The 18,367-nt window shown below is 36.9% G+C and overlaps 1 protein-coding gene across 4 annotated transcripts in view; it reads left to right on the top strand.

Annotated features, from left to right (window-relative positions):
• SMOC2 (SPARC related modular calcium binding 2) overlaps positions 1-18,367 on the top strand; it is a 122,503-nt gene that overhangs the window by 23,158 nt on the left and 80,978 nt on the right. For all 4 annotated transcript variants that reach the window (XM_032443588.1, XM_015858014.2, XM_032443587.1 and 1 more), the window contains exon 2: positions 15,640-15,811. In XM_032443588.1, coding sequence (XP_032299479.1) covers positions 15,640-15,811 — 172 coding nt within the window. The remainder of the gene's footprint in view (positions 1-15,639; positions 15,812-18,367) is intronic.

Below are 18,367 nucleotides of genomic sequence, written 5' to 3'. Positions count from 1 at the left end.
CAACTTAATTTACCAGTTGCCAAGATGTCTGTAAAATCCAAAGCAGGTGCTGATCTGTTCAGTATGATACATTAGTTTAAATCACCAAATTATGAATTGCTACAATTTATATAGACAGGAGTCTGAATCAAAATTTTGGATCTAAAACACCCCAAGCATGAAGAGGATTTGGATTCAGATCTAAACCCTGTGGTTTGGGTTTTTCTTTAATCACATGCTGTTGCTAACCTCTATTTCATGTGTCTAAACTGTCCCAGCTGTGCAGAGTATTTCCATGAACATGTTGGACTTGTTTTTACACAGATGTAAATCAAGAGTAACTTAGCAGAAGTCAGTGCAGCTGATGCCTGCAGAAGCGTAGACAGCCTAGATGTTTTCCTCACACAATATCTTTGTATGCTAGAAGTATAAAAGGAGTATGTATTATTTACATCATCTTTAGGGGATGCATGTCTTCAAGTCTTTGCACATATGTACGCATCTTGCAGGTATACTAGCAAGTAAAAGATATTATGGAGTAACAATGGCAGCTCTAGACAATAGTCATTTGCAGTCTTTTAAATCTTTTAAAGTTAGGTTTCAGTGCCATTGTTGTATTCTCCTTGTAATCTTTCTCATACCCCACTGGTCTCTTCCATGCTCTCATATCATCAGTGCATTGTCTTCATGCTTTTATAACTATGTCCCAGTGCACCTTATTGATTCTCCTTCTCTTAGGTTTGTCATCATCACTTTTATGACTGCCACTTATCGGCAATTAGGAACCAACTTTAGAGAAGTGTTACAGGTAGAGAGTTGAATCAAGCATTTATTGTCAATCCAGCTTTTCCTATTGAATTACATATAAGTTTCAACAGAATTTGAGCTGTGAAGAAACCCAAGATCTCTGTAGGTTGGATAGAGCTTGCAAAAGTCTTGTGGTTTTTGTTATTCCCTTTCCTCCTTGTTCCCTCTTTCATTATTCTTGTATCCACATCCCTTTCTGGATTGAAATGTAACTGTCCCTGTGGTATTTCATGTTCTGGCCAGAAGCAGGAACTCCTGGAAGCATTGTTGCAAAACTTGTCTTTTATCAAATGTTCCTGTGTAATTTTCCAGACTTGCTGAACTTAATCTTTGTGTGTTTTCAGATTCACACTGGATGAAAATGAAATTACTATTCATTTACTTTTGTCTTTACTTGAATGCAATTGCTATTTTCCTCTCTCATCAAAGGAGGGTGCTTGACTTACCTGTTCTAGTAGGAGTGGTCTGACTTGCACCATATCATATCAGCAAGGAGAAACTGCTTCACAGATTTTCGTATTTCCAAAGACAGTATGTGGTCTCTGCACAGCTGCAGTTCCCCTGGAGGAAGATGGTCAGAATTCTCATTAGGAGTTGTTCATTCTTGCCTCTTCGAGCCAAGAACAATATAAAACAGGGGGAATCAAGGGTAAGATCTGTGCAGTTACCAGACAGTGTTCAATAACACTTAGCATGAAAGTATAAGCCACTAAGGGAGCAAGAGTGAAAACAATGAGGCCTGTGGAGTTTCATATTGTATGTTCCATAGCATAGAAGAAACAGTTAATTCAGATAGCTCTGGGACAGCAATAAAATAAAGCGGGCGGGGGAGAGATCATTTCATCTGCAAGTGCCTTCTTCAGCAAAGTATTTTGCCTTGGCTAAGGAAGATATACACCTCTATAAAGTCTTTATAAGTTGCCATTAGATATGTACATTTGAGGCAGGCAAGGATGGATAGTCATAGACTGTTTCCTCTTGGGACTGGCAATATTTCTAAACTTTACCAAGAGTGAATCCTGTAAGGAACATCTGGGCTCTTGTTGCTATGTCTGTAAAATACAAGACTGGTTAATGCCTTTTGAGAACACGGACTAGCTTTATAGCAGTTGTCAGCTGTAGTTTCAGTCCCATGAGAGGGGCTTAAAAAGATGCAGAAAAAACAAGTCTGCTTTGGTTCTAGTGTTTTCATTATATATCGTATATGGAAAATTCAAAGGTGAAAAGATATGTATTGGGTGAATAGGGGAAACTTATATGGCCCTAAAGCTTTAAGGATAGGAACTTTTACAGTGACTGGATAATGGTGTATTTTCCCCCACAGTGATAACTGAGGCAATCTTAGGACTTAAAGTTTTAAAGTAAAAGACTGCTCATTGCTGAGAGCCATGTTTCTACAATTCTTATCACTGACTTTCTCTAATGGAATTTTATGAATGTTTCAGCACAGATCACTCCCATTCCCTTTATATTGGAGGCACTGGATCACCTGCCTCTTTGTCTGTAGTTCAAAATTCAGTTTAAAAGCTCTCGTTTTTTTCTGGATGTTTTCTGCAGTGTTTGTCTGATATAGCCTTAGAGTTCACCAATTAAATTCTTCGTAGCATCTTTCTGTATTTTAAAGAAACATCTGGAATTGACAGAGGACTGTTTTAATGTTTCCTGGTTGTAACTTCAGTATGGCCAAAGAACAGTATCTTGATTTGATTCTTGTACAGGATTATGTAAAAGAATGCAAAGTATCTCTTGACTGACAAGATGTTTCAGCTTAGGAATGCATGGAAGAAAGGAGGTTTAGTAATGGGCAGTAACAGTTTATGAAGCAGTTTAGCCATGTGGAAAAGTACTGCGTTGGCCTGTTATTTCTTTGGGTGTTATACACATGTGAAAACATGTTTTGTTTCTATCTTTATAAGGCTATTTTGCATTTCAACCGGGAGATAGCCAAGTTCATTTATTGTAGAATTCCTATGACTCTGTGTTTGCTTTTTCTCAAAGATTAGGCTTGAAACACTATTGCAAGAACTGGAGTTTTGACTGGACTTACTTAAGAAGTAAGAATGAGCTGTTCTTTATCATATTAATTTCAGCTGACTCATGTCATTTCACCTCCCCAAACCAATGATGGTTGGTTAAATTATATCCAAACCAGTCATAAAGTACCAGTGAATCAGTAACAGAATATTTTGGACTGGTATACAAAAACATTTCTTGTTCCATATTTAGTTAGTTTGGATCCTTGTGTGGTTCAACAATATTTTACAGAAACAAAACATTCTCAACTTCAAGCAGAGTCTAGTTTCCTTAATAAAAGTTTTAGTACATGGATGGCAAGGAGTTTAGCCAGTTTACAGATGCATCCCTATTAAAGCAGCAAACAAAGGCACATAATTTAAATTTTCTGTGTTCAGAACTTTCTGCTGTTGTTTATTTAGTTTGTCTGGTAGATGTGCTGATAAGTCATGATCTCAGCTCCTTGCTGTGATTATTGTTGTTGCCTTTCCAACTGGGAGAAGAAAAGATTAGTTCATGGTTAGTTCATTGCAGGTGGAAGTGAAGGTCTTGACTAAAAGTACTGACTGATTTTTGGTTAGACTGCTTTGTTTGTTTCTATTATCGCTGTTATTATTAAGAACTTTGCAGATGCATGCATCTTAGAAATTCAATATTTTATTGCTGTCCTGTATGCTTCTAGACTCAGAAATGGAAGATAATTGTGTGAGACCTTAAATTCAGGATGAATCTTGAAAGCTCAAAACAGTAAAAAGACAAGTACCACACTGGTTTTCAAAACATAGGCACTCAATGGCATGCAAACCAAACAACTCAGTCCATGCTTTTTGCATGGAACATCATCCAAATCCCATTAAAAATTACCTTCAGCAAAGATGTTTTCTTTTAATGGATACAAAGAGAGTCATAATTTTGTTTATAGAGCATCCTCAAGTGTTTTTAACAAGTAAATATAATTGCCTATTTTGAAGGATTTGTACAGTTTCTCTTGCTGCACACTTAACAGCATGGGCTTTTTTTCAGACACAACTAAATCTTTTTATAGGAAGGAATATTTGGAAAGATGACAGATGTGATCAAAAAACAGGAATGGGTTTTTAGGGTCTTGAGTTTAATTCCTAATGTTGCTGCAGACTTCCTTGGTGACATTTGACAAGTCACTGTGTTTCTGTAGCTTAGTTCATAGTCTGTAAACATGCTCCTGGAGTTTCTCTTCCTAGAGGAAGGTTGTAAAGAGATTAATAAAACAAGATGCTCTTATGATGAGTGGCATGTATTTAGATACTGACTGGAGCTGCAGAGGACTTATATTTTTTTTTTAACCTTATGAAATGTGTAAATCCTAAAGAAGTATTTAACAGTGTGATCCTCTGGATTCTCTCAGCAGTGGGAAAATGCTGCAAGAGTAATTTGAGTCATTTCTTTAATCAATCCGTGGTACTTGGGTACCTCCTTCTTTTCAGACAGCTTCGCATCTGAACATACATTTTTACTTGGGAGACAAAATTCAAGCAATTGCCAAACCTATGGCAAATGTGTGAGAGTCAACTAATGATGCTGCTTAAAATAAACTGTGGCTGGAGCTCTGCTGTAGAATGCATTATAAAACAGACAAACAAATGAAAAAACAACCAAAATGGACTTCACTGTTTCTTTTCCTTCTCTCATGCCAAATAAATTTGGTTGAAGTTAGCTATGTTGCTTCTGGATTTCAGGAGTAACTACACACCATGGAGAAACACCTGTGTCTATGCTTCAGATGAAATACGGTTTGCAAGAGCCAAGTCCCGGACTCCAGTATTGACAACATGTAGACAGAGTAGGGATAGAATGCGGCACTGGTGGAGGCTATGCCTATATGAGAGTTATGAACCATGTGACTTTTTTTCCCAGTATGACTGGAAGCTACAGGTAAGAAATACTGCATCAAAGACTTTGGATTCCAGATATCTTTATCCTTGTGTTGTAGAAATACGGTATTTGCATAAGTTCTTGGGAATAGTTGGATCTTGCTGGGTATTGGTTCTTCCATTTTGGGGAGAGAAAAAATCTAAAATGATACAGCTGTTGTTTGGAGCTCTATTTCTTTTCTCTGTTGTATTTTTGAAGCAGTTGGAAGATATATATATCTATATATCTATATATCTATAGATAGATAGATAGATATTTTTAATACAAGTTATATCTAAGATTCCTTGGGTGTGTAATGAGTGTGTGAGATTTGGTTCTCATTACATCCTATTTCAGAAAGTCTCAAAAAGTAACTTGGTCAACAGATACGACTTTCTCCCGTCTGTTCTCAGTTCCACTGTGTTCAGAAACAGCGCTGAATTTTTACTTCTGGGATGCAGTAGTCTCTGCTATTGTGGATTCTTCACTCACAGTACAGTACGTGTGAATGCAATTTTCAGCTTTACAGGTTTTGCAGTGCCTATTAAAGGTGGGTCCTTGCTCACTGAGTTTAACTGGAGACAGTGCAAATGATCCTCAGTCAGATTTCTCATCCATAGCAATTCTTTTTGCTGTTGGGAAATCTCCTGTATATGAATCCACGGGAGAAAGAAACTAATGTACTGCCAGTATGACTTCAGGATGACTTGTTTTTTTGTTGTTTGTTTTTGGTTTTAAACTTTCTCTGATGCTGCTGGGCAATCTTTTAGGAAAGATTTATAAGCTACTGGCCAGCTGATGTGTAAAGAGAAAGAACAGCAAGGGAAATGCCTTCTGCCAAGAAAGCAAAGGCCACTTACAGTGTGACAGAGAACTTGGAAAAAAACCTTTTGTATTCTGATGAATTGCCTGTTTTGGATCATGGCTTGTTGACCCCTCCACTGTCTAATAGATACACACCAAAATTTTGGTTTTTGTATATGAGGGCTTTTTGTTTTCAAAAGTCATCATAACAGTTTGAAATAAATGGCTTTCTAATGACTTCTTGCCTTGCAAAACAATGTTTTGAATTAAAGGAAAAAATATTTTTGCCCAATGCATAAATGAACATACAAGAGTTCCATAAAACCCCAAAGTTGGGAGGAAATAAAATTGCCAGTGGTTTGAGAAAACCACAGCCAGGTTCTTCTATCCTTAAGGAATGTGTTTTCTCTCATTATGCTTGCTCGTCAAACTCTGGTATATTCCAGATATATACTACTTAATTATTTGCTTTATCATGATTTCTCCTTTTGAAGATTACAGTATTTGAATCTAGTAACCTGTTATTTAAAAATCAATAGTTTGACAAGAGTAAAATCTACCGCTCAGGTTCAACTACCTGCCTTCCTTCTCAAATACTTTGTTCTGAAGAAGCTGGTGGCAGTGATAAATGTAAGAGAATTGGAGCTCTGCAGTTATTGTCATCAAGTTAGCTTTGTAGGTTGAGGATTAGACTTTTGATGTCTTATCAAGTTTCTGCACTGCGTGAATCAGTTGCTTACTTGATTTAAATTATAAAAAGAAATGTTCTGCTGTGATATTGTCTCATACTGTGTCTTCGTCATTTGAGATGCCTTCTGTATTCTTTAGTTCCCCAGGAAGGGAAGGCAACCAGCCATATGGAGAGTGGCCAGTTGCCTGCTGATCATGATAGGCATTAAATAGAGGTCCATAGAAATTCAGATATAGAAAAGCTCTCTTTAGCAGAGCCTTTCTCTCCCCCCACAAAGGGAGATTGTTCCCTACCAGTCTGTAGTACAGCATCCAATAGTGTTTCACTTTAGCTGTTGAAGAGATGCTCCTTTTTCTTTAATAAATAGATTAATTTTATTTTTATTAATCTATTTTAAAAATAGATTAATAAAAAGATTAATGGAGTTATTTATTGTGTGTTTAGACTGCTTTCTTGCTGTCAAGGAGAAAAGTGTAAATCATCTGTAAAAAAGAGGTATTATTTTTTCTTGGAGGGAAATTCTGTAAGGATGAGAGGCTACTGGTCAGATATAATTTGCATGCATCTTCCACCAACACTCCTGAGCACCGATTATCTGAATTTGTATGTTTTTTTTTCTTTCTGACCCCCACCCTCTTAAAAATGCTACTGAACTGGTATGGAGAGCTGGTGTCTTGCTGGGTGTGCAGCGAGGGACTCATGATTTCAGAGAAAAATTGCATGAGAACGGCAGCCCTAGAGAATACAGTTTGAGACCACCTGAAAGCTGATATTCAGGGTTTCTCGTGTCCTGTGTTCTGTACCAATGGGTGCAGACATCTCTGAATACCAGGATAGAGATTCAGACAAATGTTTCTTATTTTCTATTGTGGATCATGGCTCATAGTTTTATTGTTTTAAGCTACCTCAGACACTGTAGGGGTATATGTGTGTATTCTTTATTCCTAAAATAAAATCCTCAAACATAGAAATGTTGATCTGGCTTAGATTTTATATGCATTTTAAAATAGCATTTCAACACTTTAGAAGCCAAAACATTTTTCATATGAGCAGTCTTTGAACAAGATTAAAAAGTAAAATGTTCCAGTTTTCCCCCAAGTACAACTGCGGTTATTAAAGACACAAACCAGGCAGATTGGCTATGTGTGAGTAAACTGACTAACTGGATGGCTGTGCTACTCCACTTGTATTCTGAAAGTTGGATCAGTACTCATGAAAAGCTTAAGTAAACTAGAGGATAATGCAATACATAGACAATACATCACACTGTTTCTCTGTTTATTTTCTCCCTGCGTGACTTCTGGCAACTGACAAAAAACACTAAATGACAACAACCCGCCAAAAAAAAAAAAAAGATTACTAATAACAGTACCACAGGAATGAAGAGCATAGTCTTACCATTGACTTGAGAAAAATGCAGAACACTGGGCATGGAAAAAATAGTGGATTGCTATATATGCAGAATAGGATGCCTTCAAAGCTGAAACTACTTCAGTTTGTGTTTAAGGATAAATTTAATGGTAGGTTGTTTTGTTTCTGGTAACTTAAGTTCTGTTTATCTGAAGGTGTTACGTGACTTTGTGACTTTGAATCTCTATACTTTACTGAAAATACATCAAAACCAATGACAGCAATGCCTGTGGAAACAAGAAACAGAATCTATATATTTACAGAAGAAATGCAAAGATTGAAATCTCTCCAGTTAATGGTTGAACGTATGTACAAAGAATGCCACTTCTCTGATAACAGTTGTGGTTTTTTAAAATTTTTTTCTTTTTTTTTTTTTTTTACCATGCCTTAAACAGTGCTGCTTTCAGCACTAAAAAAATAAATAAAATCGTGCTTTCTGTACCAATGTACAGTTCAGTTTTCAGGCAGTGCATGCAGCAAGCTAATGTGTGGCTGGTCTGCCAGGGTTTCAATATGATTTTCAATTGTCTTGATGGTTCACTATGAAAGAAACCAACCATTTACCTTAAATGGGAGCTATGAGTAATTATAGGAGAAAAACAGGAAGAACTTTTTATCTATGTAGAGGCAAGTAAACTATATTAGGAAAAAATAATGCAGTCCACGTGTCTTTGCTGTGGTAGCCTTGTGTTACTACAAAGTATCTTCAATATTAGATGCATGGGCTATTTTAATCTATGGTGAATACACCGGGCTCAGTTATCGAAAATGAGTGCTTTGGTGGAATACAGGAGACTCCTAATCTTAGTAGTGAATGAATGTAGTCAGATAACGGGTGTTTTAGTGTCACTGTCAATATTTATCATGCCCTGAAAATTAAGACACTTAGAGTTGGTTCTGTTGCTTAGACTTGGCAGCTTTTGGCATGATTCATGTAAAGGGAGTGCTTTGTGTTTCCAGAGATGGTGTTAGAGGAGTGACACAGTGAAAGGTCCTTCTGAAAGAATAGTTCATCAGGACTGAGTGCTACTCTTGAACCCAAGCCTGCTCCTATTGAAGTCTGTGCATTTACTTTAATAGTGATGGAATCAGATCCTAGAATTAAGCCATTCAGGTGAATAGCCCTTCAAGGGGTATGATTGCACTATCTTAAAGTTTCTTTTCAAAACAAAAACAAATGGAGGAGAAAAAAAAAAAAAAGTTTGGAGCCCTCTTTCTTGTAGTGTTTCTTCACATTTCCAGGTATACGATACTCAGAATGCTTAAACAACACAGAAAGCTTTTTTTCCTGTACCCTCCTCTAAGTATCTAGAGACCAAAGCAAAGCAATTCAGTTAAATTTTGATCAAAAGTATAATAAATAATAGAAAAATCTACTCACCTAGGTATAGAATTGATATATTTTGCCTATTTTAATAATTTGTGAAGGAACAACAGAAATAACTAATTGATATCAGAAATAACTGATTTTCTAAGAAGGGTTGTAAGAAAGGTACAGGGAACTACAGGCCTGTTAGCCTGACCTCAGTGCCAGGGAAGGTTATGGAGCAGAATTTCTTGAGGGACATGTGTGGGACAACTGGGGGATCAGGCCCAGATAGCATGGGTTTACAAAGGGCAGGTCCTGCTTGACCAACCTGATCTCCTTCTATGACCTAGTGACTCATCTGGTGGATGAGGGAAAGGCTGTTATGTAGTCTACCTAGACTTCAGCAAAGTCTTTGACACTGTTTCCCACAGTATTCTTCTGCAGAAGCTGGCAGCCAACAAAAACCAACAACAAAACAACAAAAAAACACTCATAAAACCAGATCCATCTTCCCACTCAGTGAAACTGCATTCTCTAGCTGGTGTTTTCAGTCATCTTTGCTACAGTTTATATGGCAAGAGGGTTGATGTGATAAGTTACATGGAATGAAGTTCCTGAAAAATAATGAGGTAAGTTGAGGGATCTGCATTCAGGGGTTTAACAGACACCTTTTGAATAAAACAATATCTCAGAAGACAGTAGAAAATTGTCTGTTCTGAGCATCCTCTGGAGATGCACAGGTATCTCTTGGAGACCTATGCTAAAAGTTATTTTTGAAAACTAAAGCCCTCCTCGTCCAACCTCTACTATAGAGAAAAGACACATAAATGTTTTTATAAGGTTCTTTGTTACAAGTACAAATAGTCTTGCCTAGTATAACATCAGAAGTGTACACATTCTAACTGAACATTATTTTATCTGATCAGTCATATATGCGATACCTTTCTGCTTTAATTCTTCCGTGCAAGCTTTACCTTGATGGTGATGTCCTGTTTGTCTGGACAAAGAAGGAGTTCACACTTTGCAGTAGGCAACTCTTGGCTTTGTACTGAAACAGTCATGAAGGACTGTTTTACTTCATTGGGTCAGTATGAGGTAAGCTAATTTATTAAAGATAGATTGAGTACAGCAGTTAAACAGTTGTCATTCTGAATGCCATTTGATATCCCATGTTAAGTCCTCAATAATAAGGAAAATAAGAAATTAGACTTTCCACAGATTTCAGGACTAGGACAGAATGTTTTATCATGATGTTGAGGTGAGAACAAGGTTTGTTCTGTAAATGTACCTTCTGCTTCATGCTTAGCAAGAGTGATGAGATAATCTTGAAATATGAGTGATATTTTGTTAAAGCAGATTAACTGAGACAGTCTAGATGGGTAGAATGCTCTGTAAGCATGTTTATATTTAAATACATGTGTATTTTGAACAAAAACAGTGATATTACTTTACATATTGTAGTCAGCGTGTATGGATATATATACACAATGAAGTGTGTATATACACATACATTCATACATACATATACATATACAGATCTATTACTATTGTCTAACTCATTTTCCCATTGTAGATGAGCCCAGAGGGAACAAAATATTCCTAGCTTGGAGGTTTCCACATCTGCCCTTCAGAGAGCTATCAGACAAAAACAGCATGGCTATATAAATCACTGCAGATCAGCTCAGTTTTCAACAGCACAAAGCCCTGAGTGCAGAGCCACTTCATAGCACACTGTTCCAAAGTTTGTTCACAGACCCCCCATGCCAGCAGCAGGCAAGTCAGATCATTCTATTCAACATCTTACAGTAACCAGATGCAGGATAAAGAAATTGCCTTTCAATGCAATAGTCTAGTGCTGTTCTATTCCAAATAAAACAGTAATACATAGCATCCATCTTTTCTCTTCTGCTTGTTTATCAGGATTTTCAACCCCAATCCCCCAGCTTGAAATGCTCTTCTGTTATACAAGCTGATCTGAACTTCATCTTAGGTTGCTAAGCAGTATTTTTCACGCAGTTGGAGGGGAGGTTTTGTAAATCAGTTATAAGGAATCCGCAAAAAGTAACAATAAAAACCCATTGTCAGTATGTTTGAGTACCTAGTTTCATTGCTGTCATCTGGCTATTGAAGGGGTTTGTAAGTTGAAGAAAGGAAAACAAATATCCTGGCTATCTACAGCCCAGCTGTGTGATCAATGACAAGAACAAGGCGGAAAGGTAATGCAAAGCAGAATACAAATAATTTTTCCCCACAAAGGCAAGGTTTCAGGTATCTACAACTAAATAATCTAATGATTTTAGTGTTATCAAACCAAAGTATCTGAAGGATGAAATCACACTAGGACTACTAATTCAACAGAGGGAACTCATTTCTAACAGTATTAAGAGCCTTTGGTGTATGTGACAGAGAAGGAAATACCGAAATATCATGGTGTCTGAAACATGACTGTAATAATATTTTATCCATACTCATATCTGTTATATATATGCAGTTTATAGTGAGTTTTAGTTTTATCAACTTAGGTAAACTTAATACTCAAAGTCTTCTGATATATTGCCATTATTCTTTCTTCTTGGAAATACTGTGTGAATTTAAAGCAGTGCCTATTGTAGAATAATAGCCCCCTTGGAAACCAGTTATTGTAAAATATAATGCATTGAAAAAGCTGAAGTAAATTGGAGACTATAAAAATATTTGATGATATTAAAATGCAAAGCAGAAGATAAGCAAGTGCCAACTCCAGTCACTTGATAGTTTGTAGCATAAGCTCAAATTTGTTGTTGAAAATAATGTTCTGAAATTTGGCTGGGCTGCTTTCTGTGCTATTAGGGGCAGGAATGACTCTTCGTTGAAAACGATTTGCATTCTAAAAGGGTTTAGTCATAATTGTCTATTTTCTTGCTGGGTGTTCAGAATAGTTCCAGCTCAGGTTGTTCAACTGTTGTTGGCTTGATGGTTTCTACCATCAAGTAACAAAAATACTGCTTTAAGCTTGTCTTTCTGTGAATCTTGTCTTTTTACAAATTTGTTTGCTAAATGAACTTGAGATAGATGAGCCAGTATTCAGGGAGAGCAACATTCTGGTCTGTTGTTTCAAACCATCTTTCTCTCTTTTTGAACTCTCCTTTTTTAAAGTAAAAGGAGTGATGCAGTAACTCTACGATGTACATCAGTGCGGTTCCAGTTTCTGTGTGACTGACTGCTTGTTCCTATCTAAGCATATAGCAAATCTCCTATCCCTTGCATAAATTAGTGTCTACTAGTTTTGGCATATTTATTTGTTCTTTTGGCTACATATGCTGCTGTAGTAAAGATAACAATGGAATATATTCAAATTTTCAATCACAGTTTTTATCTTCTTTCCCTTATTTATTTATTTATTTTTTAAAAGTACATTTTCTAGGCTCTGTCATATGCATTATTTTCTAGCAGCTACTTGCCTTTTTGTCCTTCCTGCTCTTAAATCCGTCATTTACTCCAGCTTGGTGGAAATTGTTGTAGATGTACAACCCAAATTCTCCAGTGAGGTTTGGCTAACTAACAAGCTATTCAAGTGGTTTTGTCTCCTGGGTATGTCTTCATCCTCTGTTTTTCCAGGTTGCTCGAATATCCTTGAACCCATAATTTACCCTAATCTCCTCTAAGGCTTTGAAATAATAAAATACTTAAGTAAAACTCTTTGGATAAATGCCCCTTAAAATATAACTTTATCTGTGAACTATCACGTTCTCAAGGGAATGGATTTTGTTCCTCAGACAATTAAGGGGATTTTCTGTCCACTGTGTCAGTGTGGTTTGTCCACATCAGGCATACCCATCTAAACTCCTACATCAGCTCAGAACAGAAAAGATGAAGAAAGTCTAGGAGGAAAATAGGTCAGAAACTAGACAGTTTATCTCCATGATTTCTTCTTTTTCCAGAGGCCTGGGTTCAGTTCCCTGATCTGCCACATGATATTTTGTGGGTCATGAAATCTTCCTATGCTCTTGAAAAATAATAACCTGCCCAACAGAGATGTTGCTGAGGATAAATTAACAATGGCAAAGTTCCTAGCCATTGTAGAGATGGAAGGAGTAGTCTTATGAACAGAAAAGGGCTGTACTCTGATCTTATTTCACAAAATAGGAAAAGGGAGATTGCTCATTTTGCCATCACTAAATCCACTTGGGAAGCCTGAATGCACAGCAGTGAACTGGATCCAGCCCCATGCAGTTTATGACCTTGAAATGTGCTTTTCATAGTCCTGACTAGTCCTAATGCCAGAGTCCTGCAGATGCCTCCAAGGCTGTCCCTTCTGACAGCCTGATTTAGGCAAGAGAGGGAAACTTGGGTGACCTCATCATACCTCCCTGCAGCTCATCAGGGCCCTCGACCAGGCCCTGGAGAGCACCATCATTTGGAGATTGGGCAGAGGCATGGTCTTCACTGTTGCTCATTTTGCACATAGAGAGAGATGACTTCAGTCATCTTCCCACTCTTATTCAGATAATTCTTAATCCCCGTCAGCAAAATGGACCTGCAAAATGGTTTTGAATCGGGGATATAGGAATATCCCTTTCTGAAGATCTGTAACTAAATTTGAGGAAGAATTTGACATTTCTGCATAACTTGTGAGCAATTTCCTTTTGAAAGTAATTATTGTTAAAAATGAAGAACTGCATAAAAATATCAGGAAAAGGAAGCTTTTTTTTGGTTTTTGTATTACTGTGCCACTAAAAGATAAAAATATTAACCATAGTGTTATTATTTTAAAGCGATACCATTGAGATCGTCTCCATTCTCAAGCATAGCTGTCAGAAAGACATCTGTATTTCCTCACATTATGTGATTGGAAATGCAAACAGACCACAGTTCAAGTACAAAAATTACAGAGATTTATGACTCTCTTTATACATGTTTTTAGTAATAAAATGCAGGGTAGCTACATGTATTAACAGTTTTGTGAGCTACTCTTTGATGCTCAAATGCTGCTCTTTGTCATCCTTTTTATTCATTTACTTGAAACTTTCCTTCTAGTGGCCTTCATTTGTAATCTGAATTCCACAGTTTCCATAGCTAAGGTTTATGATGATGAAACAGCCCTGATAAAACCACAGTTTCTACTGAATGAAGACTTTGTCTCCAATCCATTGTATTGGATCCATTATGCTTGGGGGATGATTATCTCCTGGTAGCTCTATACCTTGCATAACTTCGTTTTTATTGAGAAACAACAAAATTATAGAAAAATTCATCTGAGGACTTGGTGATTTCACTTCAGTCCTCATCCCAGCCTTTCAGAGGATAACATGCTATCTTTGTTTCTGTATTGCATGCAGCTGCCTTCGAACTGATTTGGCTTTTTGCAGTATGTTCCATGGTGAGCAGCTCCTCCTCCTCACAGTACCAAGAGGTCACCAGGGTCTGTTGATTGTGTCGGCAGTTTAGAATCATAGAATTGCTTAAGGTTCGGAAAGACCACGAAGATCATCTAGACCAACCAAAGCATGCTGCACTGCCAGGACCAGTCCGCTGAGCATCCAGGAGATTTTAGTGTTTTGTGGCAGAACTATAAGGGGGGGAGTGTTTGCTGAAATTCGGAATGCAGCCAACCTTAATTACTTCTTTCAACATATAATCAATCACTGTCTTCTAAAGAAGATAAGTTTGAATTTCTGAGAAAGGAGAAACCTGTGTTGTAATGGGCAGAGTGGAAAGAATTTGAGTAGCAGGGATCTTGCAGGGCTTTCCTGTGTAAGGACACTTAATAGCCCTATACCAGTCCAGAAAAATTAGTACTGTAGTCCATGGGTTAACCAAACTAATGCAGGAATGCTTCTGAGGGACTACACCTCATGGACTACAAGTGCCAGGGCAGGAATACTCCTGGGAGACTGCAGATGTGGGTGATACATGTCATAGGTCAGACAGTACTTAATGAAGCAATCAGAACTTCTGGTTGTTTGTCAAAAAATCAAATAAAGCTACTTGAGTAGAGACATATTGGACAGTGCATGGCCTGTTTCACATTTTGTCTTTTCTTCTGGCCCATTATGGCACTTCGGAATAGCACTGTTGCATCTATACTATCTACAGCCCTTCCCTCCTCAGTTTTGGCTTATGTTTTTATAAGCAGGCTTGCTCACAAATACAAATGTATCTATACAGTGTTCCTGAAATTTTTGTTTTGTTGAAGAGTCTTCGCATTTTGAATGTGATCTGTTGCATATCATATGGTTCTGATACCTTGCTCACGTTTTCCTCAGGCCTCCCGAACGAATCAATTGGACATATTATGGAAATATTTTTACATGAGAATTGGGTAAAAAAAAACGTTATTTGGATCTTTAGAATAGACTCTTCAGCTTGTTATTATAGGCTAGTTAATCCATGACAAATAAAATTGAAAGTTATACATTGCTGTCTCATGTTTTACTGGTGAAGATTGTTTCTGCAATCACCATTTTGTGGTCTAGAGACTCCAAGACACTAGACATTAGATTCCCTAATTGTGATGGTGTTTTTATTTTATGTTACAGAAATATTGCTGTCATTACCATCTTATAGCAGAAGTTGAACAACCCCACATGCATTGAATATGCTATTTTTTGAATAAGCAAAAAAGTCAAAGCTTTTTTAAATTTTTTTTTTTTTTGTGATATTTGCATGTATTCCTTGGGGGAGGGCATCATGGAGCAGTTTACACATGAGAATAGTATTCTTACAGCATTAATTTGTTTTTTTTTTTTCTTTCTAGTTTTTGAGGGTGGATCAAGACAAAGACAGAGAATGCAGCCTGGACTGTGCAGGTTCTCCTCAAAAATCACTTTGTGCATCTGATGGAAGAACTTTTTTGTCCCGGTGTGAATTTCAACGAGCAAAATGCAAAGATCCTCAGCTGGAAATTGCCTATCGGGGCAACTGCAAAGGTCAGCAAATTGAAACTTAGCAGTATTTTCCTTTGGCCATAATGCAAAATAGTAGACAAAATAGCTTTTGAAATGTAATGAATATTGAGAACTAAGAGCACTGTACTCTTAAGAGTTGCCTGAAAGGAAGTAAATTGAAATTCATCTTGTTGATTCTACAATAATGTGCTACAAAAACTTAAATTAATCTTCATCCCTCAGCAGAAATATGATTCCCTCATCTCCTTACACTATAATAAATCATTAGGGCAAGCTCAGAGTAATTCTCAAGGTTGTTAACTCCTGAAGTTGCTTTTCTATTGCAGTTTGCTATTTTGAGTTAGCAAGCGTTGAATTCAGCTGCCTGCTTTCTAACTGTTACATTTGTGCAGGGAAAACTAAAATAATCCAAATGATTGCTCTTGTTTTGGTTTGCTTTAAAATGTAATCCCCATAATGAAAGTGAGTAGAAATTGCGGTTTTTTTCCTACGTATCAGAAAGTTGCGTGAACCTTCAAATGTTGTAACTTGCAAAAATTAATTAAATATTTTGTAGTGCTGGGAGACCTCACAAGCTGTATCTGTCTACATCTACTCTTTTACTTCTGGCTTCCTTTTGCAGAAACTGTACAACACAAGATCCTAGTACTCCAGCTCCAATGCTTTCACTTTCACAGGTTAACCTTTTCACTTTTAGAGTATTCTTGTGCTAGAGACCTCAGTTGTCATGCTAAGAGAAACACAACATAGTTCCCCACTGAAGTGACACAATGATCTTTTAAAATGTAAGAACAGCAGCACTCATAAAGATTTACTTTCCCTTTCTCTCTATCCACAAAGGAGAGGCGGGAGGGCAGAAGAAAACCCCAGGGACCAGATGGATTCAACCCGTAGGAGGCAATTTTCCACATGGTCTCTCTCCATTAGCTCCAGCAAGCCTCTGAAGCATCAAGACTGTTTCAAAGAGAAAACTCAGTCTCTTTCAGTCTCATCTTCTGCTAGATGAAACACTGTGCTCATTTTTCAGCCCTTTCATAATAAGCCATTGTATTAGCTGGTGGATCTATTTACTTATGTGAACAAGGATAACATAACAAAGCTATCTGAGCCAGAGTTTTTGTTACACTTATGAACAACAGAGAGAATTATTGTGAGCTTTGTTTCTGTTCATTGTATATATATATTTAGCACATTATACACTTTAGCAAAAATGAGTTTTTCACAGTGCTTTTCTTTATTGTTTTTTCTTACCAGGTTGATAATGTCATCTGCAAGATTTTTTTTTTCCATAGGGGTGCCTTTAGTTGCCCTATCCAAAGTGTATCCTGACATGCTGGCAGTTTTTTTTTGCCAGCATTTGGAGAAATACTCATTTTCTATGTATTTATTAATGTGTAGCATGTTAGTGCAATTGCAGACTTGGAATTAGACACCTTAGACAACTTAATTACTAGTAACAAGTGCATATTGTGCCTCCATGAATCAGATGCTTCTAATCTTTTGATTAAAAGAGTGCAAGCATCACTCTGATGTTGAAATATTTCTTCCTTTGTTGGTCAATAGATCTTGCTTGCCAAAATCATAGAATATAATAAATATATGATACAATTATATACCAGACCAGCAAGGGCCTAGTGCTGTTTTCATTTAATGTTTTCTTCATACTTCTAATTCAGTCAGTGTGGTCCCAAATTTTCAAGTGTCACCGTCTTTTTTTCCTACTCGTTGCTGCCATCATTAGAAATATTTCAAGCCTTGAAAACAAGTTTTAGAGGAAAAAAGTGATCCGTTGGCCTAGCAGCTGCTTCAGTCTTAGTAGTGATACTTTTGGTAGTCCACTCAAATACTCTCCTGAGAGAGTGGAGGAATTCCTCAGTTTAAGACCCCTTCCGGGCCACTTGCTTTTGAGTAGTGAAATTAACCAGCAGGTGAGGCTTGACGAAGGAGTGAAGAGTTCTTTTATTAAACTAAGCAAAGATGATGGTTCAAATTCAGGGCAACTTTCAAGGTTTCAGCATTTGTTTTCATTCTGTGTTGGAATGAAAACAAATTCTTTTGAAAAATGTTCATGTCTCCCTAAAACCAACAAAAATAGCACATTAAAATATTGCCTTTGAATCAGATTTTGAAGCTGTTAACATTAGTGAAAAAAGCATCTATGTTTGCATGTGGAAGTTATGAGTCCTTCTCTTTTTTCCCTACATTCCCTTTCCCTTTCCTTCCTTTCCTTCATTCTACTATATATAATATATGTGTGTATATATTATATATATTTATCACATATATAATATATATTTATATATATATAATAAATACATATATACACACACACACATATATATATTCCAGTCCACTTGCACACAATGCTGGATTTTTTTGCTAAACTTGGAAAAGTAATATTATAAGTTACAGTGCTGTGAAATTTCCTGCCTGCTTTTGCAGTTTCAAAGGGCTCGAATGATGTGCATAAACTGTGGATAACATCCACATTTTTTAATAGTTTTCCAAACAACATCTGAACTCTAAAGTTCTGAAATTTTGTCACAAATTTACTGGGCAATAAGATTTTGGATCTAA

The sequence above is a fragment of the Coturnix japonica genome, chromosome 3, assembly GCF_001577835.2.
Source record: "Coturnix japonica isolate 7356 chromosome 3, Coturnix japonica 2.1, whole genome shotgun sequence".
In the NCBI taxonomy this organism is placed as follows: Eukaryota; Metazoa; Chordata; class Aves; order Galliformes; family Phasianidae; genus Coturnix; species Coturnix japonica.
The sequence above is the reverse complement of the archived record's forward strand: the minus strand, read 5'-3'. Positions and strand labels throughout refer to the sequence as shown.